Source organism: Convolutriloba macropyga, chromosome 2 (assembly GCF_964194025.1).
Source record: "Convolutriloba macropyga chromosome 2, txConMacr16.3, whole genome shotgun sequence".
Taxonomy (NCBI): domain Eukaryota; kingdom Metazoa; phylum Xenacoelomorpha; order Acoela; family Convolutidae; genus Convolutriloba; species Convolutriloba macropyga.
Window position 1 is genome coordinate 75,867,846 of NC_134469.1, and position 25,365 is coordinate 75,893,210.

The window sequence follows — 25,365 nt, forward strand, 5'->3', positions numbered from 1 at the left end:
TATGTTTAAAGGGATCAAATTTTGCCTTAGGGGTAAAAGTTAAGAGTTTTAGCAATGAGTATATTTTTGTTTAGTTTGTTTGGTTGTTATATCGGCTGCTCAATTTTTTTAGATGATTTTGTTTGTGTGTGGGCTGTCATTGTTCAACTGATCTATTAGTCAGGTGGACTACTTCTATGTTTTTCATTGAGTTCTTTGAATTGTATTTCAGGACTTGTCCTGCTATGTTTTTTGATTTCGTCGTCGCGATTTTTGTTACGACGATATGACGTCACAATCACTTAAAATCTGCTTTTTGTTCATTCGCTCATGCAATTTCAACTGAAGTGCGTGTGTGACGTCATTTTTCGCTCTCAGTGGAGCGAGTTTTTTTGTCCATTCGCATGATAAAATTTTTGGTCAAACTTGACTTACCTCACTCTCAAAAATGACTTCCTCACTTTGAAGTTTACTTTTATTTACTTTAATTCGAAGAGATAAGGTCAAATGGGTGTATGTCACTCTAAATGAAGATTATTTGAGAGCAGCTAATAGAGGCAGCAAAAACTTATACAGATTTTTGAACAAATTATAACATATCGGCCTTCAATGAAAAGACGAATTTTTTTGTCTGTCTTTTTTACTGTTTTGTTGGGACTGCAGATCTACAAAGCTAATGCGGCTATTTTCTGTCAACCTGCCAGCTATGTTTATGCAATGTTTTTACCCTGCCAAACTTCTTTGGCTATTTGACTCCTCTTCCTCATAAGCGGGGGTAAAGCCTGGCGGGTATTAATTCGCTGAGCAGCGATCTTTGAGCTTTACGCTTTAGTAGTCTCTCTCAGTATAAGAATACAATTGATTCGCCAAAAGTTTTGAGGAAACTCATACAGACACACACGAACAGACACAGACACAAACGAGCACACACAAACGCACACACACACACGCACAGACACACAACACACTCCTCGCCCTCCTACTGGCCCTCGTCCGATGAATTTGAAGTAAGCCGACATAAAAGCAAGTCGAAAGTTGTGTAATAGTTATGTAATCTATCAGAAACAATACTTTTTTAACCGTTAAAATCAACACAGCATAGTATAAATAATGTATTCCAATGCACCAAAGAAACAAAAATACGTAAAATTTTAGACGTCTAGTGGATACGTGTCTCAGCGGATCGCTGTCCATGGCCATGCCTCTCCTCCGCTGTGCGGTTTAATCCGGGAGCCGCGGGGTGGCGCCCCAGTGGCAACATAAAATACGAGTATACCACAATTTTTCAACTTACTCGACCTCAATTTCAAAATACGGCTTGCTTGCCTATCGGCTTGCTTGACCTCCACACCCTCATCCATCCCGCCAACCCTTTCCTCCCGGGATCTCAACCCCCTTGAGATCCCCCTTAGCTCCACAACCCCCCCCCCCTCAATTAAGCCCAAGCTCCCCGCAGCTAGCAACTGACGTTCGCCGGTGGTTTGAGAGCAATTCGCCCGACGTCAGTCGGTTATGTTTAATTGCTCTGAAACCTAGATTGTAGCAATTATATTAGTCCTGTTGGTTTTTATGCAATTTTTCGATTGTCCGATTTTTCGTCTGATCCACTTGACTTTTCGTCCGCAAAAACGGGTTAAACAGGTAGCACCCAGCGGGCTTCAAGTTCTCTTAGAGGCTTTCAGCTCACTTGTCTCCGATTATACGATTCACAGAAACTGTTTTGGAGACATATACTTAGGAGTGAGACATATACTTAGGAGTGAGACATATACCCCCTCACATCACCACCACACCTATCCCCACCCCTTCACATTGTTCAGGCCATAAGGGCGCCGTTGTGCCAAAGACCTCCCCCACCATTATACCCCACCGGTGCACCTCCCAACCTCTTCCACTGTGCTCACCTCACGCCCCTTCAATTAAACTTAAGCTTGCCTCACTAAACCGTAGCTAGCTATTGATGAAGCCAAACCCGCTCGCCGGTCGTTTGAGATCAATTCGCCCGACGTCAGTCGGTTATGTTTAATCAGTTGTTTACAGTGTGTAAGTGATTCAAAAGCCAATGAAATAATGGTTAAGTGACTCTGCTTGAAGTCACTGAGAACTTCTGGCGTTTATCGAGAACTGCGAAGCGGTTCGAGATATTAAGCCAGAATTTCGAAGTAACTTCTGCAGAGTCACCTAACCATGCTTAAAACACGAAACGCGCACGTTTTAAAATGACGAAAGTCAACGAAATTCAACTTCTGGCTTAGTAGCATCTTCTGGCATTTTGACTTCTGGCACTGCAGACTTTCGGCATTGTAAAATGTGCACGTGAGTGTTTTAATAATAGTTAAAGCACTCACGTGCACATTTTACAATGCCGAAAGTCTGCAGTGCCAGAAGTCAAAATGCCAGAAGATGCTACTAAGCCAGAAGTTGAATTTCGTTGACTTTCGTCGTTTTAAAACGTGCGCGTTTCGTGTATTAAGCATGGTTAAGTGACTCTGCAGAAGTCTCTTCGAAATTCTGACTTAATATCTCGAACCGCTTCGCAGTTCTCGATAAACGCCAGAAGTTTTCAGTGACTTCAAGCAGAGTCACTTGACCATTACTTCAATTCCGAGAAGCCGCCTGTGCGAGAAAACACTGACGCACAAAAGGACCCTAGTTGTAGAAAAGAGCAACCAACAGCAGTGAATTCTGGAGAATAATAAGAAAATACACTTGCGAACTCTGGCTGTCGTTCTAATGTTGATGAGCATGGATTACTCTAAAACCATTTTTTTGTTCCACATTTTTTTTCAGTCATTTTGTCCAATAGATTTTCAGTTTTACAGAAAACTGCAACTGGAGATTGATTCGCATCGGAGACAAGAAAAGCTGAAAGAGAAACAACAACAACAACAGAGTGAAGGAACAGCACGTAGTGGGTCAACTACAAGAGACGACAGGTCTTCTGGAACTCAGACACTCCCCAATAGAGGTTCGACAGGGAGTGCAGTCAAAAGACCAAAGGCCAAAGTTGCACCAAGAGTCAAGAGCTCTGCCTCCAATCAAGGTTTTCGCAAACTTTACAATTTATTGCACTAACATGATAAGGGATTGAAATCTCTTTCTTGTCGGCTGGCATTTTTCTAATTAGGTAATCTCATGTATCTCTGTTTTCCTTTCATAAAATTAGTTTGTTCAATTTAATTGCGATCTGGAATGAAATTTTGGATCAGTTTTTTTACCGCTTTCATCTTTCCGGCCTGCTATTATAGCGCTCCGAATTAATTGCTCTCGAACGAAGTTTAAGGCAGTTATTGTAAACGTTTTGGTCTTTTGCAAAATTTTTGATTGACCGTTTAGACTTTTGCGTCCACGACTTTTTTTTCGCATGATCTAAGTTTCTCTCTCTCATTCACTATTTTCAGCCGCTGAACTCAAGTGGCGCAAGTCAACTACTAAAAGTCAAATGAAAAATTGTTTTTTTTTACGTTAGATTTTATTAGTGGTTATAGTGGTATATACTAACTTCTAATGACATCAATTTAAGCCCTCTTGGTTGTGAATTTAGTTCGCCCCTCCCTCGATTGAAGTAGGCTTCGAGCTCTCACTGGTCGTTCGAGAGCAAATCTTTCTAACTTAGTTGGTTGTTTTTTTTCAAAGAGGAGTTTTATTAATGGCGATCTACTTCTCTTATGGGAGTTATAATTTGGCAATCTATTATTTGCTCTCGAACGAACCGTCAAGCAATTACTGTTAACGTATCTATTTCTGTGCAAAACTTTGCCTGAACACTTTTGCGTTTTTGTTTTAGAACGTTATTTACCTTTTCAAGCGGTTTTTCACGCTTGTCCACTTCATTTTTGAGTGATCTCAATTGCTATCACTCCTAAGTTTGTTGCTAAAATACAAACGATTTTCACAAGCAAATCACAAGGGCTTGATAACCTAGTGGTGAATGCTTTTATCGAAAACTCCGGAGTTCGGGTGTTTGAATCCCTCTCTGATTGGAGTTATTTGCACCCATATGTATGATCACTTGTATCCTCTTATTAAGAAACAGGATAGATACTATCAAACCACAAAATGATATCAAATTAGTTTGCACTTTTAAAATGCTTTTTTTTAAAAAAATACCAGACCCTGTGTTATCTCATTAGTAAACTGTAGTTTGCTTACTTAATTGCTCTCCAACAAAATTTGTCGCATTAATATTAGTCCTGTGGGCTTTTTTTCTGAATTCTTTTGCTTGACCATTTTTTCATCTGACTCATTTGAGTTTTCGTCCTAGAAAACGGGATAAACAGGTAACGTCTGGAGGGCCGTAAGGGCTCTGAGAGCCTTACGCGTTACCAGTCAGGCACTAAGAATGTGATTCACCATTTTTTGAGAAAATTTCGTGGTGTTAAGAGCGGTTTTTAATCTTAGAATTTTGACCCCCTTCGTTCATCTCCCAGCTACCCTCCCCTCTCCACCCTTATCCACTTGGTGGTTTGGACCCCCATCTTGTCTATTCAACCTCCCCCGCACCCCCACACTCTACTCCGGGCCCATGCCAGCTCACCCCCAATGCTACCATCTTTCCCGAGCTGGGTACTACCTAAGCCAACCCATCGATGGTCGTATGAGAGCGATTCGTCCGACTTGAGTCGGTTGTTTACAAAATCAAATCAAAATGAAAACTACCAGATTATATCTTAACGAATTTGTCAAATTGATACCAATAAGTTTTCCCTTTCAAAATGTTTTTGTATACCCGTCCCTGTGTTGTTTTATTAGGAAACTGTAGTTTGCCTTATCACAAAATCCAATAAAAATGAAACGGACTTTCAATATTTTTTCTGTAAAATAATCGATTTTTGCATTTTTTTCTATCCCAATTGTTATGGGAATCAATGGCAGCTATTTTTTGACAATCTGTCGGGTATATTTCAAAACGATCGAGTTGCACTGAAACAGGATTTTAAAGTAAATGTCGCACATTGTATTTGTTCCGACTCATAAAAGTGGGGGAGGAATTATATGCTGAACTTGGTTTTTTGCTCAGTCAATTTTCCTCGACACATATCGTAAACATTTGTGAGTTGTAACATAAGAAAGCTGGTCATGCAGAGAATATCAATTTAAAAAGATTTTGTCGAATTTTGTCTTTCTTAGGAGTTACGAAGGTTTGAATATTTGTGAACGTTAACCTCACTTACATTGTTTTGTGAACATTTTTTCGTAAAGTTTTCTGAAATTTTGCTCAATGTTGCTTAAAAATTCTAAAAAATTGTTGACGATTGTGTTTTTTGACGTTTAAAGATAAAAGTGAGTTGCTGAAATGTTTGAACTGACTTTTTTGGCTGAAATTTTGAAAACTCAATTTTCCAACTAACTCTCAACACATTTTGTCCAAACAGACGATACTGTAAACTTGAAAAGTGCTGAGATGTTCATTTACTCAGATGAGCTCTACTTTTTCCTCCTGTTCTTGAGAAGTTCCTCAGGAACTAACAGGTTTTTTTAATACATTAGGATTTTCGGTTGCCAAAATATCTACTACACAATTATTTGGACCTGCAGAGATAGCAATGCCAGTTTGAGTCTCATTGTTAATCTTTGCATTGAAAAAAAAACTAAAATTGTTTTTTTTAGCTCGGTCCTTTTTAAAATGAGAGTAAAGCTCATGATTTTTAGGGCTCTGACAATGTGTATTTGTAAATTTTTAATGAATTCATGAGTTTTGCCAGCATTTAATGTTCTTCTTGTAGTGTGAGTTGAATTATTCCGTTCGCTATCTATGGAGCTATTACTGAAACTACCTAATGCCTTTAGTTCATGCCTGTTTGGTTTTTAGCTATATCACTCATCATTTGTTCTTGACACATTGACTTTTGTCAAAGTAGCTATCCCGCTAACATTTGGAAAAATGATGCGTTTGAATGGACAAATATCAACAGCCACGCTTGTTTATTATAGTACAATCCGGCAATTTTAGGGAATGTAATGGAGCGCTGTCCTTTTTATCAAAATTATTTTTTGCCTTTTTGTTTTGTTAGAGACCAGAATGTTTCCAAAACACAGCACAACCATTGATGGCTATAGATATACGCGGAAATAAGGGCCAATAAACATAGATTTTAATTTCAATGAAAAATTTATGATTTTGGCTCCCGCACAGTGTTTGCGTAAAACTCTTTGTGAAGTTTTTTAGAACGCTTTTTCGAAAGAGTATAATGATTTGGGAATGTAGAGAAGTTTCGGGTATTATGTCCAAATATTGTTTAAGAATGTAGATTGAAATTGTTTTTACCTTTTTATAGAAGGCAATACGCATAATAGCTTTTTTAATGAAAACATATCGAAAAAGCAGCATTCGAAAGTACCACAATAATTAGTTTCAAACATTAGGGTCTTTTCGATGAATTTTCTCCGCTTTTGATTGCATTTCGCGTAAGTTTTACCTTCTCTGATCATATTCCTGAATTACAAAATAAAATTGAAGATGGCAATGATGTATTTTTCCTCATTAACTGATTGTGCCTAAATCCAGTCATTTTTTATTTTCAAATTTCCAAGCACCTGAGAGCAATTCACTAATGGCTCTCAAACGAAATTTTTAGTAATTATAGATGAGTCCTGTTTTGTTATTAATAGCCGCCCTCATCTTCTCAGCCGGCTATTATAGCGCTCCTATTTTTTTTTACTTCGTCGAATAAATAAATGTTTCGCTTTACCTCATTTTGTCGCTTTTTCAACATTTTGCGTGATATCTTTTTGACTTCTCTAGGCTAGTTTCTCTCTTCTCTCATTTTGCTAAAAGTGATTTTGAACATCAGTTGCTCAGCAAAGCAATTCAAAATGAACAGTCAGTATAAAAAATTGAAGTCAGAAGTAGAAACGGGATAAACCCATAAAGCCCAATTTTAGATGCCCGCTATTTGAACGTCGTTCCTATAAGTCTTAGTTACCATCTCTAATGCTTATTGGTATTGATAGTAGCCCCTGTAGCCTATCTCTAAGAAACAGAAGTACGTTATGTTCAACTACGAAATGCCATCAAAATCAATCGGACTTAAAAAAATGTTTTTGTACAAAAATCTTTTTTTTTCAATATCTTCTATTCTTTCAATCCCAATCATGCTTATTGGAATCAACGGCGGCTATTTTCCGGCAATCTGCCGGGTATGTTTTCCATTGTATCACTTCATTGTTGTTTCGTGTGACTTTTGTTGAGAGAACGGGATAAACTAGTAAAGCACGACGGCTTTAAGTTGCCGTGCAATTAAGAAATGTACCGTCTCCAGGTTTATTTTAACTCAAAGTTGCATCTGAAGCTTAATTGATGGTGTAAAAGGCTAGTTTGCGGCTCCACGGTAGTACTTTGAGAGCAACTAGTCGGACGTCGGTTGCTTATTGCTTTATTCGTCTTTTTATCCACTGAAATTTTTTACGACCGTTGCACACTCACCTGAAGGCTCTTAAAAACGTTAAAACAGCCTTTTTAGTTGCTCTCAATTTAAGTTTGTCGAGATTATTTGCCCTGCCTGTATTTTGCATGAGGGGTTTGACTCTCACCGTCGGATCCTCCCTTATGCAAGCCGATATATAGAGGTTATCACTGTTTGCTTAGACCTATTTATTTAACGATTTTCGAATGTTTAATAGGAGGTAAGTTTGTTCAACCAATGTTATAAAAAACAGCTTCTGTTTTCTTCTTTGATCTTTTGCTGTTCTTTTCTGTCAATGGAGTGCACGCTACTTCTCATAATTGTTTCGGCTTCCTATATTTTGATTCACAAGTTAAGTTTCAAATGCTATTTAGCATGGTTGTCTAAAGATGTATATCTTTACTATGGTTAGACAGTTTCAAATGTTAATTCAAAGTGCAATAAAAAGTCTCGAGAGAGTTCGTTAATCGCACACGCAACATTTTCCTATGCCTAGAATTCAATTTGACTTGAATAATCTCATATATGTATGAACTAGTTTTAGATCTCGACAAATATATTTTCGCATGTGAGTTGATTTCTGTCGAAATTTGAACGTCACAAATGCGCGTGAGTTGGGACGCAATTTGCAATTAGAAATAAGGAAAGAAGGTCTCATCGTTGTTCCAACACTCATTTTGGATAGCAAATAATGACAAATAAATTCTCTAATGCCTATCTTTGATTATTTGACTGATCGTCTTTTATTTTGGCATAAAGCTGAATTGCATTTTTGATGGGGTTTTGAAATTGAATGCGTGTTTAAAAGATTTTTTAAACTTATTTTAGATCTCAATTCGTCAGGTCATTTGGGGAACAAAAGTCAGCATGAAGAGGCCAGCAAGCAAGCTACAGGGACACGTGAGCGTTTTTATCGAATCAATTTCATACTTATATTTCCTCAGCAATCTATGTTTAGGGTTTAGTGATTGAATATAGCAGGCCATTGACGAGTTGAAAAGCTTCAATTATTCTCTTAAACAACGATTTATAAGATAATTGCTGTCCGTTTGGGAAGCGACATCGGAGCGATAAAATCAAAGATATAATAGATTTATACATTGCGTTCAAATTTTACTGTAGCTACACTAAATCTGCTATTGAAATTTGACCCAGCAAAACTACGAGAAAAGTTTGACCAAATATATGTGGCTATAAAATGGACACTTGGTAAAACTTGTAATAACGTTTGATATCGTTTTAGCCCTTTGATCTTGTTTTAGCCCTTAAACTGTACGTGAAACCACAGTCCCGTGGCAACCGTCAGATTATTGTCAATGCAATCAATCAGTGTGTGCTTCCCGGTGCAGTGAATGCGGAGCTGAAGAGCAAAGTGCTGAAGGAGATGAACTCATTGGAGGGAGAGACCAAAAACTTCCTTATGCTCTTTAGAGACCACAACATGAAGTACAGAGCGCTGTACTCGTACGAGCCAGACACTGGACTCATTCTCAAAATCCTCGGAAACGGGCCAAACCAAATTAAAGAGGAAATGATTGCCCAATTATACAAGTTAGTGTGTTGTTCTGTCCAAAAATTCCAAAATTGTCGTGAATTAGTTCTTGGGTCTAGGAAATAAACCCCCAGGTAAATAAACCCCTAGATTAACATGGAATTTCGATGGTAATACTTTGTTTGATTGTGATAGTTTCATAATAAGACCCAAGGGCCGATAAGGCATGGCCATAGCCCGCGAGTCATGGCTAAATATGCAGCTTTTTAACAATCAGGTGGGGATCTATTTCCCTGAGTTTTTCTACCCAAAATTAACGTTTTAGGTTAATTTATTCTTGTTACTAGCCGCGAAGCGATAGCTGCTATTATTGGGGACATCGTGGTTTTTTTACAATTCAAAGAATTTGAATTGTATTGGGGCGCTGTCTTTTGTTAAGATCTGTCCACACTTTTTCATGATTTTTGATGTCAAATTGGAGTAGTGATTTTGGGTCTTTCCCATTATAGCCCCCCATTATGGTATATTTATCATGATTGGGGGGGGGGGGGGCTATAGGTTATCTGACCACTAAGCTGGGGGGCTATAATGGGAAACACGTGATTTTGGTCACGCCGAAACAGGAAGTGGAGCGAAAAAGCGAGTGGTTTTGCGCGATGAAATTTGTTCTCTCGAATTTTCAAATAGAGTAAGAAAACGTTTGAACAAAAATTAGCTTTCTCGAATGTAATTTTTGTTCGCGTGTGCCAATTTGTCTTGTTTCTAATAGCAGCACAGCAATAGCTGCGGCTATTGTTGGCCTTCTCTTGGATTTTAATTGCTCTCGTAGAGAAGCAATTATTGTAAACGTGTGTATTTTTTATGCAAATATTTTGCTTGACGGTTTTGACTTTTCGAGTGAGTTTTACGCCCTTGACTTCTTGCGTTTCGCGTGATCTAAAATTCTTTTTCAATCAAAGTTTCAAGCAGCTGAACTCAATTGGCGGTAATTTAATACTAAAAGTCAAAGGAAAAGTGCGCCGAAACCGGCATATAATAGTGGTATATGTTAACCTCTAATGTGGTTATTTGAAGCACACTATTGAACTTCTTAGTTCCATTTAGGTTTCCCCCCCCCTCGACTGAAGCAGGCTGCAATTGATTAGAGCTCCCACTAGTCGTTCGAGAGCAATTCTTCCGACGTTTTGTCTGTTATGTTTAATAGCCGCACAGCGATAGCTGGGGCTATTATTGGCCTTCTCTTGGTTTTCTACAGTTCAAAGAATTTGAATTGTATTGGGGCGCTGTCTTTTTTTAAGATCTGTTCACACATTTTCATGATTTTTGAAGTCAAATTGGGGTAGTGATTTTGGGTGTTTCCCATTATAGCCCCCCATTATGGTATATTTATCATGATTGGGGGGGGGGGCTATAGGTTATCTGACCACTAAGCTGGGGGGCTATAATGGGAAACACACGTGATTTTGGTCACGCCGAAACAGGAAGTTGAGCGAAAAAGCGAGTGGTTTTGCGCGATGAAATTTGTTCTCTCGAATTTTCAAATAGAGTAAGAAAACGTTTGAACAAAAATTAGCTTTCTCGAATGTAATTTTTGTTCGCGTGTGCCAATTTGTCTTGTTTCTAATAGCAGCACAGCAATAGCTGCGGCTATTGTTGGCCTTCTCTTGGATTTTAATTGCTCTCGTAGAGAAGCAATTATTGTAAACGTGTGTCTTTTTTATGCAAAATTTTTGCTTGACGGTTTTGACTTTTCGAGTGAGTTTTACGCCCTTGACTTTTTGCGTTTCGCGTGATCTAAAATTCTTTTTCAATCACAGTTTCAAGCAGCTGAACTCAATTGGCGGTAATTTAATACTAAATGTCAAAGGAAAAGTGCGCCGAAACCGGTATATAATAGTGGTATTATTTAACCTCTAATGTGGTTATTTGAAGCACACTATTGAACTTCTTAGTTCCATTTAGGTTCCCCCCCATCTCGACTGAAGCAGGCTGCAATTGATTAGAGCTCCCACTAATCGTTCGAGAGCAATTCTTCCGACGTTTTGTCTGTTATGTTTAATAGCCGCACAGCGATTGCTGGGGCTATTATTGGCCCTCTCTTGGTTTTCTACAATTCAAAGAATTTGAATTGTATTGGGGCGCTGTCTTTTTTTAAAGATCTGTTCACACATTTTCATGATTTTTGAAGTCAAATTGGAGTAGTGATTTTGGTCACGCCGAAACAGGAAATGGAGCGAAAAAGCGAGTGGTTTTGCGGCGTGAAATTTTTTCGCTCTAATTTTAAAGTAGAGTGATTATACGGTGTTTGAATAAAAATTCGCTTTATCGGTAGTGGTTTTTTGTTCACATGCGGCAATTTCATTTTGATTTTTTACTGTTTTTTCGATTTTTTGGATCAGATTTTTTTCTAAATGGTTTTTTCCAATCCATTCATAGTCCGTTCAAGGTCTAGTTTTCTTTTTAGTCAATGAAAGTTCTTTGAATTGTACGTCAGGACTTGTCCAGCTATGTTTTTTTTATTTCGTCGTCAAGATTTTTGTTACGACCATACGACGTCACAGCCACTTTTTGTTCATTCGTTCATGCAATTTCAACTGAATTGCATGTGTGACGTCATTTTTCGCTCTTAGTGGAGCGAGTTTTTTGTTCATGCGCGTGATTAAATTTTTGGTCACACTTGATTTACCTCACTCTCAAAAATGACTACTTCCTCAATTTGAAATTGACTTTTATTTACCTTAATTCAAAGAGATAAGGTCAAATGGGCGTGTGTCACTTTAAATGAAGGTTATTTGAGATCAGCTAATAGAGGCAGCAATAACTTATACAGATTTTTAATCAAATATAACAGATCAGCCTTCAGTGAAAAGACGAATTTTACTGTTTTTTTTAGACTGCCGATCTACGAATCTATTGCGGCTTTTTTCTGGCAATCTGCCAGCTATGTTTTATTTTGTTGTCGAGGTTTTTGTTACGACCATATGACTTCACGAACACTTAAAATCTGCTTTGTGTTCATTTGTTTATGTATCTAAAAAACCATTTGTTTAGATACAACAGTGGAAACAAGTGTTTCTCAAGCATTCCCTCAAAGACAATGTCGGTATCAGTGGATGGCTTTACAATTCTCAACCATCTTTGGAAGACAAATGCTTCATCCTCCACATCTACCGCCGCTCATTCGAATAGACGACCACCGTAACCAAACAACCTTCAAAGCTTTGACAGACTTAATACAAAACGACCTTTCTACTATGCGACCAGGCCTTCAGATTTTATTTAGATTTCTAGTTTAACTCTAACTCGCTTCATTCGAAGAAAATCACAAAAAATAGCTTGAGAATTGAATCAAGATTATGGTCACAGACTCGTTTGAATAGTACTTAACACAAACTACTCACTATTGTAAATAAGCGCCATCGCGGAACCTCAGCTAGAAGTAGAACAGTATCGGCAATTATGTAATCTGAACAAGTGATGACTCTTCATTTTGTATCTTGACCAGTTTAGTCAACGTGCTCTAGTATAGATTAAAGTCATACCTTGCTTGAAAGGGAACTTGTGAAAGAATGTCGCTTGGAATGGACAATGCAAATTTTGTGAAATAGCCTTAGTTATTTAATATTTGTAAATACAATTCATTTTGCATCCAAAATCAAATGAGAATTTATTTATTTTAAGCATACACGTAATTTATTGAGATGATAGGCACAGAACATTGATAGGCATTACAAGCTTCCACTGATATTAAAATAAACTATCTTTTAAAGAAAGTGATTACAACTTAGAGACCAGTTTAAAAAATGTTCGAAGACTAGTCCACTTACCAATTTATTAAGATGTAAAAGCGTTAACCATCTGGTTAATAGCCGCCTCATCTTCTCAGCCGGCTATTATAGCGCTCCTAGTTTCGCGACTCGAAGAGGAGTATTGGTGGAGCGTCTTTTTTTAAGACTCGAAGAGGCTTTATGGTTTTCTGTTTTTTTAAGTCTCGAGGCTTTATTCTTCTCTAATTAATAGCCGCCCTCATCTTCTCAGCCGGCTATTATAGCGCTCCTATTTTTACAATTCAAAGAATTTGAATTGTATCGGGGAGCTGTCTTTTTTACGACTCGAAGAGGAGTATTGGAGAAGTCCTTTTTTTAATCAATTTTATTGGAGTTCAAATTTTATTTTGAAGCGGGAAATGAAACACGTGAAAAAATTTGGAGTAATTTTGTTGCTGAACAAAATAAAGAGTGGAGCCAAAAGAGAGAAGTTTTTTGTTCATATCGCTGTTTTCTAGAGAGCGAGAAATTGAAGTGTGAAAAAAAATTCTGTAAGCGAGCGAAATTTTTTGTTCACGTGCGGCATTTTAAAGCAATTTTTTCTCAATTTTTTTGGTTAAAAGGTTTGGTTATGATTTGCTTTTAACTTTAGGCTGGGTTTGGTAGTGGTTTGAAGGTTTCTGAAAATTTATATGAGTTTTATTTTAATTCGGATGTATTTCGTGTATTTTGCTGATTTTTGGGCTAATTTTTAAGATTTTTTTATTATTGTTTTGTTTGACTGCTTCAAATGGGTATTAAAGATACCCCTATTACTTGAGAAATTTTCAGTTAACACGTGGTTACAGTTTTGTGGATATGAAGCATTTTTTTGTTGAGAAATATGCAGAAAAATGTCGAAAATTGTAATTAATTTCCTTAATTTTTTGCAGTTTTTGGGTTTTTTTCTGATCTTTAGACAAGTTTCTCAACCTATTATGACGTGCCTATTGTTTTGCGAGCATCTGGGTATCCTATTGGCTGAAAAAAATTGTTTAGATTTATGTGCTTTTGTAATATTAAAAAGTATATTAACGTTTCCCAGTTTTTTAGTCAAAGTTGTTTCTAAAACTTATTTTTTTCTTGATTTGGCTTCAAGTATTATAAGAAAATCTCATACTTGGTTTAAGAAGTTACTAGTTGTATTGATGAAGTAATTGTGGCAGAGATAGCTTTTTGGGGTTACCAATTTATGACAGAATTTGATCAGATTTTTATCATATTTTAATAGATTTGATTTTTTTTACTTTTTAGTTTTATGGTTTTATTTTAAGATAATCGTAAATTATTGGAGGCACGTTTTGTCTGATGTGCATTTGGATGGCATGTAGGTGGCTTTTGACTTCGAGTTGTTTCCGGAATTCTTCCGGCTATGATTTTTTTAAGATCTGTTCACACATTTTCATGCTTTTTGAAGTCAAATTGGAGTGGTGATTTTGGTCACGCCGAAACAGGAAATGAAGCGAAAAAGCGAGTTCTTTTGGCGGAGTGAAATTTTTTCGCTCTAATTTTAAAGTACAAAGAGAAAACGGTGTTTGAACAAAAATTAGCTTTCTCGCTAGTGGTTTTTTTGTTCACATGCTGCAATTTCATTTTGATTTTTACTGTTTTTTCGACTTTTTGGATCGGATTTTTTTTCTAAATGGTTTTCCCAATCCATTCATAGTTAATTCTAGTTAATTTTTTTATCTGATTTTTTTTAAATTCTGATTTAAATCTGATTTCCAATTCGCTCATAGTCCTTTTAAAGTCTAGATGTTTGTTTAGTCAATGAAAATTCTTTGAATTGTTCGTCAGGACTTGTCCTTCTATGTTTTTTTTTTACTTCGCCGAATAAAAAAATGTTTCGTTTTACCTCATTTTGCTGCTTTTTCAAACTTTTGCGTGATATCTTTAAAAACTACCCTGAACTCCATGATTTTAATTCTTAGTTAGGTTCGGCTATTCTAATACTAAAAAATTAGTACTACTTAAAAATACTTAAAATTTTTCTTTTGATTAGTGGAATGCTTTGCGGTGGGAACTTCAATACGCAGTTATTCCCCTAATTACTGCCATCTCTTATTTTTAAAAAAAATTAAAAAATATCTTCATCTTTGCCACCATTATTTGCTTTTTATCAATAACGATATATTTTTCTAGAGCAAAGTTTTCCGCATTCTTTCTGCATTAGACTTTCTGCATTGTTGACTATAAAAATTACTTCCTGTGGAGTCAGGTTAATAGATAAAAAATCTCTTATCACTATCTTTCACTACTTGTCATGCTATATTTTTCATGTTCATGCTTTTTTTCATTTGTTAAAGCAAAAATGTTTTGCTTTACCTATTACTTTAACCGCTGTTTCAACATTATTTGAAAAAAATTACTCTGAACTAGTTATATCTTTCAATCACTCTGTTCACTCTTCCTTAGTTTCAGATGTTCAGGAAAACAACTTTTTTGACTGTTCTCAAACGCATTGGGTATCAATTATATTAGACCTGTAGTATTTTTAATGCCAATCTTTTGCTTGACCGATTTTAAGAAGTTCAACCTTCCACTACCCCTTTTCACCAACCCCCCCCCCCCCCACTTCACCCACCCGGTTTTAAACTGTAGGCAATTAAACGAAAGCTAGCCTCCCTAAGCATAACTTAAAATTTATCCAACCTCGCAAAAGTCTTGATCAATTTGCCCAGCGTTAGTCGGTTATGTTTAAAGTAGTAAGTTAATTATCGAAAATCGAGATCGAACGCAGAAATTGTATGGACCCTTAGATTACCACTTTTAGATGCCTATTACGCAAACTTTGGCTCTAATTTTCTTAGTAAACAAGTTTAATAGCTTGTGGGAAAAGTACAAGTCTTATCATCCTATCATTATTAAACTCAAACCAATTCTACTTTCATTATACAAATCTAACCTAATCTAACATCAAAAACCCAAAATCTTAATCACCAAAACTAAGCAAAACATCACTTAATTATATTTTTTGAGCAATTGGCTGGTTCTATTAATTGACTTTTAACCAAGTTTGATGCAATTGTTGTAAACGTATGTACTTTTTTGCCACTTTTTGCGCCTTTGACCGTTTTTGTGCTGCTGTTCAGCAAAATTTTGACTTTTTGGTTGATTCTTCCACACTTTAGATCTTCTTTTAAGAGTTGCTCTTGTTCTGAATTAGAGTTCATTGATAAATGCGATTATTTCCGAGATAAATTAAAACCATTGTAGGTGAGTAGTTAACATGTTCGTCGAGGACTGGACGTCCGATTTTAGAAGATCTGTGGGTACGATTTTTTATCGCCCATCAAACAATTTAAGCTAACAACGCTTTGAATTACGTTGACCCCGTCGGTTATTTGAGAGCAAATCATCTAACGTTATGGGAACCCATAACGGCTGTGTTCTTCAATCTGACTGGTATATTTCATGTAATTGCTCACATTTAATGCCTTTTGGAGCGCGGTAATTTAGAAAGTTCTAGTAGCTTTTGCTCATGTCCAATAGTCACTGATGGAAGGCTGATTGAGCTGGAAAACCAATAAGAAGATATTGAACAACAACAAAACGTAATTCATTTTGGTCGTAGGATAGGGTGTTGTGTTTATTATCTATTTACTGAACAAGTTATATACAATTTTATTGAACTCAAAATATTGGGACAATTATACTAGAGGGGTTCGAGGTCTCCGAATGGAGAAGGTGTACTACGGGGGAGTGTTGGAGGGGGAGGGGATTGGCTGCCGTCACTGAAGGGGGGAGGTTTCTAACTTAAGATTAAGAACCGCCCTTCACGTAGTTTTGGTGAACTGCATGCTTCACCAAAGTCGTATTCAGCATAAAGTAAATCTTTGACATAACTATCACCTAATAGAAAAACGGCTGAACACCAAAAAAATGTTATATTTAACAAAAAATTTGTAAAGAATCAAGTAAGATTTTATATTAAAAAAATGATTTATCAACGATAGGCAAGTACATAAAACAACTATTTTAGAATTTTCAAAAAATGGGCATACCGTACTGTAGAAGCCATATTAGTCTGGGGGGATAAGTCGGGTGATGAGCGCTGTGGCGGGAGAGGTCGCGGGTGAAATGAGGTGGGGAGGGTTGAATTTTTTGAAGTGGAGGGGGTCAACCTCTTAAAAACTACCCTGAACTCCATGAATTTAATTCTTAGTTAGGTTCGGCTATTCTAATACTTAAAAATACTTAAAATTTTTCTTTTGATTAGTGGAATGCTTTGCGGTAGGAATTTCAATATGCAGTTAGTCCCTTAATTACTGCCATCTCTTATATTAAAATTAAAAATTAAATTAAATACTATCTTCATCTTTGCCACCATTATTTGCTTTTTTTCAATAACGATTTATTTTTCTAGAGCAAAGTTTTCCGCATTCTTTCTGCATTAGGCTTTCTGCATTGTTGACTATAAAAATTACTTCCTGTGGAGTCAGGTTAATAGATAAAAAATCTCTTATCACTATCTTTCACTACTTGTCATGCTATATTTTTCATGTTTCATGCTTTTTTTCATTTGTTAAAGCAAAAATGTTTTGCGTTACCTATTTTTTTAACCGCTGTTTCAACATTATTTGAAAAAATTACTCTGAACTAGTTATATCTTTCAATCACTCTGTTCACTCTTCCTTAGTTTCAGATGTTCAGGAAAACAACTTTTTTGACTGTTCTCAAACGCATTTTGGTATCAATTATATCAGACCTGTAGTATTTTTAAGGCCATTCTTTTGCTTGACCGATTTTAAGAAGTCACCCACCCGGCTTTCAACTGTAGGCAATTAAGCGAAAGCTAGCCTCCCTAAGCATAACTTAAAATTTATCCAACCTCGCAAAAGTCTTGATCAATTTGCCCAGCGTTAGTCGGTTATGTTTAAAGTAGTAAGTTAATTATCGAAAATCGAGATCGAACGCAGAAATTGTATGGACACTTAGATTACCACTTTCAGATGCCTATTACGCAAACTTTGGCTCTAATTTTCTTAGTAAACAAGTTTAATAGCTTGTGGGAAAAGTACAAGTCTTATCATCCTATCATTATTAAACTCAAACCAATTCTACTTTCATTATACAAATCTAACCTAATCTGACATCAAAAACCCAAAATCTTAGTCACCAAAACTAAGCAAAACATCACTTAATTATATTTTTTGAGCAATTGGCTGGTTCTATTAATTGCCTTTTAACGAAGTTTGATGCAATTGTTGCAAACGTATGTACTTTTTGCCTCTTTTCGCGCCTTTGACCGTTTTTGTGCTGCTGTTCAGCAAAATTTTGACTTTTTGATTGATTCTTCTACACTTTAGATCTTCTTTTAAGAGTTGCTCTTGTTCTGAATTAGAGTTCATTGATAAATGCGATTACTTCCGAGATAAATTAAAACCATTGTAGGTGAGTAGTTAATATGTTCGTCAAGGACTGGACGTCCGATTTTAGAAGATCTGTGGGTACGATTTTTTATCACCCATCAAACAATTTAAGCTAAGAACGCTTTGAATTAAGTTGACCCCGTCTGTTGTTTGAGAGCAAATCATCTAACGTTATGGGAACCCATAACGGCTGTGTTCTTCAATCTGACTGGTATATTTCACGTAATTGCTCACATTTAATGCCTTTTGGAGCGCGGAAATTTAGAATGTTCTGGCAGCGTTAGCTTGTGTCCTGTAGTCCCTGATGGATGGCTGATTAGGCTAGAAAACCAATATGATGCTATTGAACGACGAAAAAATATAATTCAATTTGGTTGTAGGTTAGGGTTTTGTGTTTTTTATCTGTCTACTGTACAAGAGATATACAATTTTATTGAAATAACAATCCTATAGAAATGCTACTATAAAGATAATTTTTCGGTCAAGTGTTTCTGTAGGGGGGGGGGGAGGGGTCAAACGACTGGGGGGATAGGGTTGGGGTTGGGAGAATTGTACAAGAAGGGGTCAAAGTCACCTAGTGAGGGAAGGTGTACGGGGATTTTTTGTGGGGGGGGGGTTCAAACTTAGAATTAGAAACGCCACTTCAAGCCAACAAATTGTTTTCTCAGAACAGTTTTGGTGAAATGCATTCCTCAACAAAGTCGTATTCACCATAAAGCAGGTCTTTATCATAATTATCATTTAATAGAACAAAAGCTAAACACAAAAAAACATTATGGTGAACAAAAATTTAAATAATTAAAGCAAGATTTTATATGGCAAACTTTATGTAACAACGATAGGCCAGACTATAAAACAACTGTTTTTATTGTGGAATTTTCAAAAAATGGGCATACTGTACTGTAGAAGCTATATTATTCTAGGGGGATAAGTCGGGGAGAAGTCATGAGTGGAATGAGGTGGAGGGGGTTGCAAATGTTGAAGTGTGGGGGGGTCAACATCTTAGGAACTACCCTCCACTCAATGATTTTCTGACTCTAAGTTGGGTTCGGTGATTTGAATACTTAAAAATTAATATCTGGAGATCTCTAGGAGAACTTATTGCCTTCGGGGCGCTACCTGTTTATTCAGTTTTTGGAAACAAAATTTCAAAAGTGTCAGAGGAAAAATCAATCACGCGAAATATTGCATAAAAACCCACTGGTATGTTATATACTGAACGGCAATAGTAAGTTAGCGCTCTTTAATTTTACGAAGTACATATTGTGAAAATATTTCTCTAATTTGAAACAACATTTTGAGAACAATTTTTGCACCATTGATCCCGTAAACTAGTCCACTCGCCTACCTATGAAGTTCAGATAAATCATAACGCTCAATTTCCAGCACTCTCAATGTAAAGTTGATGAACTCCATCCAAGTTTTACGGCAAAAACAAAATTTTCACTAGTTGTGATAGGTTTCCAGGTTTCTATGACTAAGTGTGTACATCTGATAAACAAAAGGAAAAGAAAAAATGTGAAAAAATTTTGATCCCGTAATAACTTTTTTCACTCTGAAACTGGATAGAATTCGTCAGCTTGACATTGGGGTAATTGGTGAGTTGTTTTAAAGTTCTATCTGAGTTTCATAAGTACGCAAGACAACTAGTCTAGGCAATTATTGGTGTAAAAATCTTCTCCAAAATTTGATTAATGATGGAGTAGTTTAGCGTCAAAAATAGAATTTTAACTTAAGAAAAGTAGGGGGTGCTAATTTACTTTTGCTGTTAAGTATAATTGCTACATATTTCGTTTGAGAGTATGTAATTAAAAACCACTCTTCACACCATGAAAGCGTCTCCGCAAAACAGTTTTGATTAATCGCAAAATTAGAGACTAGCAAAGCCTAAGGCGGTAACAGAGCTGCTCAGCCACTTAACGCCCTCAGGGTTTTACCTGTTTATCCCATTTTTGTGAACAACAAGTTAAAAGAGTCAGACGAAAAATCGGTCATGCAAAAAATGGGCCAAAAAAGGCCGCAAAACTAATATATTTGTCACAAGCTTTGTTTGAGAGCAATTAAACACAAAAATTATGTCTTTTATTACAATTTTTTTTCTGAATAAGTGAAAGAGACGCTCTTTTAAGGTTATACTTTTTAGGGTATATAAAATAATAAATTTTTGAAATTAATGATAAATTTTTGTGATACTTCGGTGCTGGATACAGTGACCGCTTATTTTTTGTTTTTGAAAAATTTGCAGCTCTTTAATCCGTAATTGTGGGGGAGGATCACTTCTAAAATGACAACTTGTTGAAGCCCCTCAAAGTATACAATACAATCAGTTTCGGCGAAGCATCAAAGCAATCCATTTTATGGCGCAACTCACCAATTCAGATTTGTGAAAAGATACAAAAGATCATTTGAACAGTTCTTTGTTTAGAATCTTTTCTTCAAATAATTAATTATTTCGAATATATTCCGAAAGTATTCATTGCAATCACTGTAGTTTACGATCGAGGTATTACAGTTTAACACTCAAGTATTTGGTTAAAAACATAATTGTTTCCACTTTGATTGATTTTTATCTACTCAATATCATTTTCTTTGAAACACGCGTTAGTTGGCTGATAAATCTGGCCGTTGCTTCAAATATTGACCGACAGGGGTTAACCCTACAAAAATTAAGACATTTAGCCTACAGCTTAATTCTCTCAATGATCTACAAACAGGATTGGTCAAAATGTCATTATTTACCAACCATTATAATTGGTGTGTATAATTGGTCGGCATAAAGTCTCTTTTTCGGCTTTACCCCTGTCGGCCAATTCGACTATCGCCTGTCATATTCGCTCCATATTTCGCTAATTAGGGTTCCAAAAACAGACTAAAAGAAGAATTGTAATCTAAATGTGATCCAAAATGTTTCTCATCGAATATTGGCTGTCAATTTTTCGGTTTATTATTGCACTGGAAGGCGCTCTCTTCAATTCGAAAAGAGGCGAGCGGGCAGTCCGTTCACATGATTTTACTGAATTGATTCACGGCTTCAAAATGTCCGGTGCAATGTCTCTAGGGTTCAACGGGAGGGTGCCTCGGGTTGAGGGATGCGCCTCCTTGTGTGCCCTGACTCCGGGTTGCAAGTCGATCAACCACTGTGGCCGGACATTGTGCACTCTGAACAACATCGACCACCACAACCCGAGACAGGGAAAATTGGCCAAAGATGTCAAATGTACCTACGGGGGCATGAAGCAGATTGAAATGCCTATCTGCGTTGAAAATGGAATAGGTAGGCTGATATTTAATCAAATTCTGCATTCATAAAGCAGTCTTTGCATTATGGTTAACTTTTCATTCGCAGGATACGATTAATTTGACCTGCAGAAAGTAGGCTACATCATTTGCATAGCCTAGTTTCGGAAAAATTGTTTCTTTCTAATTTAGCACTGTCTACTCTCAATCAGAAAATACGCTACAAGGTTTGCAGCCATATTTCTACATTTCTTAAATAGTGGTCACTTTTATGGTAACCAATTTCCAATTTCAAAAAGCCTAGTTTTTGAATGCAACCCAACTCCGTAAACTTCGTAAAAAGTTCAATGTAGTACCATAGGAAAACGGAATTCAGCTGTGCGCGCGTTCGAATTCGACCGTGGCGATTCAAGTCTTCCTCCAAAAACTGACGAAAACAATAAAAAATAATGTACTTTGAAACACATCCCTGATTGTTTCAAACGTTTATTTGTGCTACTTTGGCGAAGCCATAACGTCCCTAAGTTTCCATTGTTTTGGTGTGCGCTACTTGAACTATCCAAAAACTATATTTCAAGATCCAAGCAAGACTTTAACAAATAAGGTTTTATAAGCTTCCGCAATTATTTGAAGCAGGATCCAATGCAGAAACTTTACCGTTAGAACAATAGAAATCCTCTAGGTGTTCAAGATTTTGGTATATCTACATCCCGAAAAGAATTGAAATCTACTGTTTATTGTGAACAAGGAGGCTCGGCAATGTGCATTTGCACATAACGTTCCGAACCTGCTCATCCACATTTTTGGCACAATTGTCTACCAAATGAGGAACGGATAGGAAACCCCCAAAATTCAAGCATTTTTCGAAAAAAATGGTGTATTAACAAAAACACATCACCTTCAACGCAAATAACTCAGTATAGGAAAGAATGCCGCTTTAGACTGGTGAGATCTGCCATTATTATGAAAGCGAGTCAAGGCGAACAACAAAATCAAACAGTAACAACAAACAAAAATTACATTCAAAACTTAATGTCCGTTTTTTTTAAAAAAATAAATATCGAAGTCAAAATAGCGTTAGATAAAACTGAAACTGAACAAAGTAAATTTTACTCCACAAGAAAAGCGACACGACTAGCGCATGATACGACTCGGTAACAATTAGACAAAAAAACAGCAAAGTAAAAAGTTTTGATTTCAAAGCAATTAAAGCCATTAGAAATCAACTGAAAACGTCAAACAGGATCATGATTAACCATGCCTCTATAGGAAGGCATTAATACCTGTCACTGATCAATTGTTTATTCGGTTACAAATAGACCAACAATTAGAAACAACAAACAAAAATCCAAAAAAAAACTTGCAAGAATACGCTGTCGGAGCCGTAAAATGATATTTTGCCTCTCAGAAAATGTTTGATTGCTTATTTTGTGAATTCCAATGATGTGGTACCTGACTTCTCGCTAATGAGATTAGGTAACAAATAGACAGAAAAAAAAGAGAAAAAAGGGCAAAATTAAGAAAAACTTTTTGTATTTTTCTAACAATTATTTTCAAACTCATGAAATCACAAAATGACGTAATTGAATAGGCTCCTCTATTCGTCCAAAAGAAGCACTTGAGATCTGTAACAATTCAGAATATGTTTTACCTCTCTAAAAAGAACGTTAAGTTTAGACAAACATCAAAAATTAATTTACTTTTTTTGGGAAAAAACTGTGTCGAAGGCAGGAAAGTCAAAACGAAAACCTTAAGTTTTTTACACTTGCGCCTTCTTTTGACGCCAATAATGTGATATGAGACATGTAGTTAATGAGACTAGGTAACAAAAAGACGAAAAATGAACAAAATGCAAGGTTATAAAAGGATTTTTTAAAACAATTGTTTTCAAAGTCATGAAAGTCATCAGCTATCTACTCAAATCTAAACATAGGCTCATCTATTCCTCCAAAACAACAATGAGGCCTGCTGTTATCCAGGAAATATCATACAACTAAAAAGACAAAGTAAAAACGACAGTTAAAGACTAAAAAACTAATTATATTTTTCGAGAAAGTGATGTAGAAGCCATTAAAACCGAAATCGTTTCTTAAAAGATTTTAATGTGTTCATTTATAACTTATTTTGAACGCCAATAAAGTGATATGTTAACTGTAAATAATGTGATAAAGTGACAAAACGAGAAAAACGTGAAAAAAGTGCAAATGGCTAAATATGAAAAAAATTGTGAAATCTAGTAATTTAAAAGCCAGAAAAACATAACTTAATGCGTCAATCTACAATAAAGAATAGATTTTAATCCAGTTGAAAGAAAAAATTATCCCTTCTTTGCTGACACAAGGCTTTAAGTTGACCAAATTAGAAGGAAAATTGTGGTAAAGTTCAATAGGCCGTTGTTTAGTTAAAAATCAAATTTTTTTAGAAGTCAAAAAAACCAAAAACTTTGAAGTATAAAAATAGATACAATAATTTGAATATGACCAGGAAGCGAATTGGACCTATCCTCAGTGAGCTTTCATTTAAATTGTTCTGTTCTTTAATTAACAGTGAAAAGAGTGTTTTTAAAGCGGCCGATTACAATCGCAATTATTTTTGAATCCTAAGTCCAAGATTGAACCAAAACTAGCCTGGCTGTCCGTCCATTATGAACACATAAATATTTCAAATTTTGTAGATAGATTTTATAGATCATTGAGTGAAGTTAACAAAAAATGGCAAAATTTGAATTCCAGAGCGCTCTCAATTGAAGTGGAAGTAGAACTAACCCCCTTTGGGTTTTACAAAGTATGTATTAGTGGTTTTTGGGGTTTGTACCTGCAAAAATATTAATAACAGTGGACTAAAAATGCTTCTTTTGTTCAATTTTGATGAAAAAGGCTGAATTTTGAGAATAATAGCCAAAACTTTGGACAAAAAGCTATATCAAAACAGCCAATAGCACTTTTTTGCGTTTAAAAACAAAATCCCCAACAGTACTTTTAACAATTTTAACATATTTTAGCAAAATAAATGAAATTTTAGGCAAAATTTACGGAAAATGTGAATAAAAACACCGCTAACTGGTCTAATATTCACAAAAAATTATTTCTCAAGCACTCGCCCTAGAATACAGAATCTTTTTAATTCCATATTCTACGCTGGACGGGCTTTTCATTGGTACCACTCACAACTCACTACGATGAACCCCCCCGCCCCCTCAAGAGGGTCGAAACGATTAGTGAGAATTAAAACCTGCTGAGGCGAATTGCTGATCTTTTCTCAAATCAGTGAATTTTGTTTCTCAAGATATAAATCAAGTCAATTCCACGCGTAGAGGGTTTCTGTTCAGATCACTTTTATTTTGATGAGCAGAAATCAAAAGCAGAGGGGAGACAAAAAATCCAATTTTTCTCTTATATGGTAGTAATGCATGCGGGTTGAGATGCGCGATATCTTAATATTTAAGCTCCTAATTCTCTCAATTTTTGTAATTATAAAGCATGTCGCATAGCAAAAACAATCGAAACAGATTGCTACTGACAAAAATTTGCTCATTAGAAAGGTCAATAGGCTTAAGTAATATGCATCTGTACCGTATAGTTTAAGACCAATAACTGTCAAGCGTGAGATGGGGCTCGAGTCTAATTAAAAGCGTAAAAAGACGCATTATTCTTTAAACTAGAAATGAGAGAAGTTGGTTTTTTCCTTTCGTTATTTTGTTTCGTACCCTATTATTTTTTCTTTTTTTCTTTCCAATCTTTTGATTTGACTCCTAATCTGCACATATTTTGCGCCCATTAAGCTTGCCAAAACAGGAAAGCCAATAAAACAATTGACCGAAAAAATTGTTGATTCAGAAAGAGCAGTAGAGAAATGCAATACGCACCAATAGCGTAAGCGATAAGACCTATTTCTGTTAACCGAGGGGCATAGGTTCGCAGCCGAGTTAATACGAACAACGGCTCTTGATTTCTTGACCTAAAAGACGGGTAATTGTTGTTTTTCATCCAGACTTGTCTTTCTTTCTTGTTTTCTTTTTCTTTCTCTTTAATTTTAATTTTTCTAATCTTTCTTAGTTCAAGGATTTTATCTTT

General features: G+C 36.0%; 2 protein-coding genes across 3 annotated transcripts in view; both read left to right on the top strand.

The window, feature by feature from the left end:
* LOC142334705 (uncharacterized) overlaps positions 1–12,562 on the top strand; it is a 68,791-nt gene extending 56,229 nt beyond the window's left edge. The window contains exons 13-16 of the mRNA XM_075382949.1: positions 2,802–3,022; positions 8,214–8,285; positions 8,648–8,936; positions 11,929–12,562. Coding sequence (XP_075239064.1) covers positions 2,802–3,022; positions 8,214–8,285; positions 8,648–8,936; positions 11,929–12,079 — 733 coding nt within the window. The 3' untranslated portion in view covers positions 12,080–12,562. The remainder of the gene's footprint in view (positions 1–2,801; positions 3,023–8,213; positions 8,286–8,647; positions 8,937–11,928) is intronic.
* A 7,984-nt stretch (positions 12,563–20,546) lies between these two features.
* Positions 20,547–25,365, top strand: part of LOC142335465 (uncharacterized) — a 68,250-nt gene continuing 63,431 nt past the window's right edge. Inside the window, exons 1-2 of one of the 2 annotated variants that reach the window (XM_075383974.1) lie at positions 20,547–20,655; positions 20,910–21,329. In XM_075383974.1, coding sequence (XP_075240089.1) covers positions 20,960–21,329 — 370 coding nt within the window. In that variant the 5' untranslated portion in view covers positions 20,547–20,655; positions 20,910–20,959. Of the gene's footprint in view, positions 20,656–20,878; positions 21,330–25,365 lie in introns of those variants that run through there. The other variant, XM_075383976.1, reaches the window with a different exon arrangement.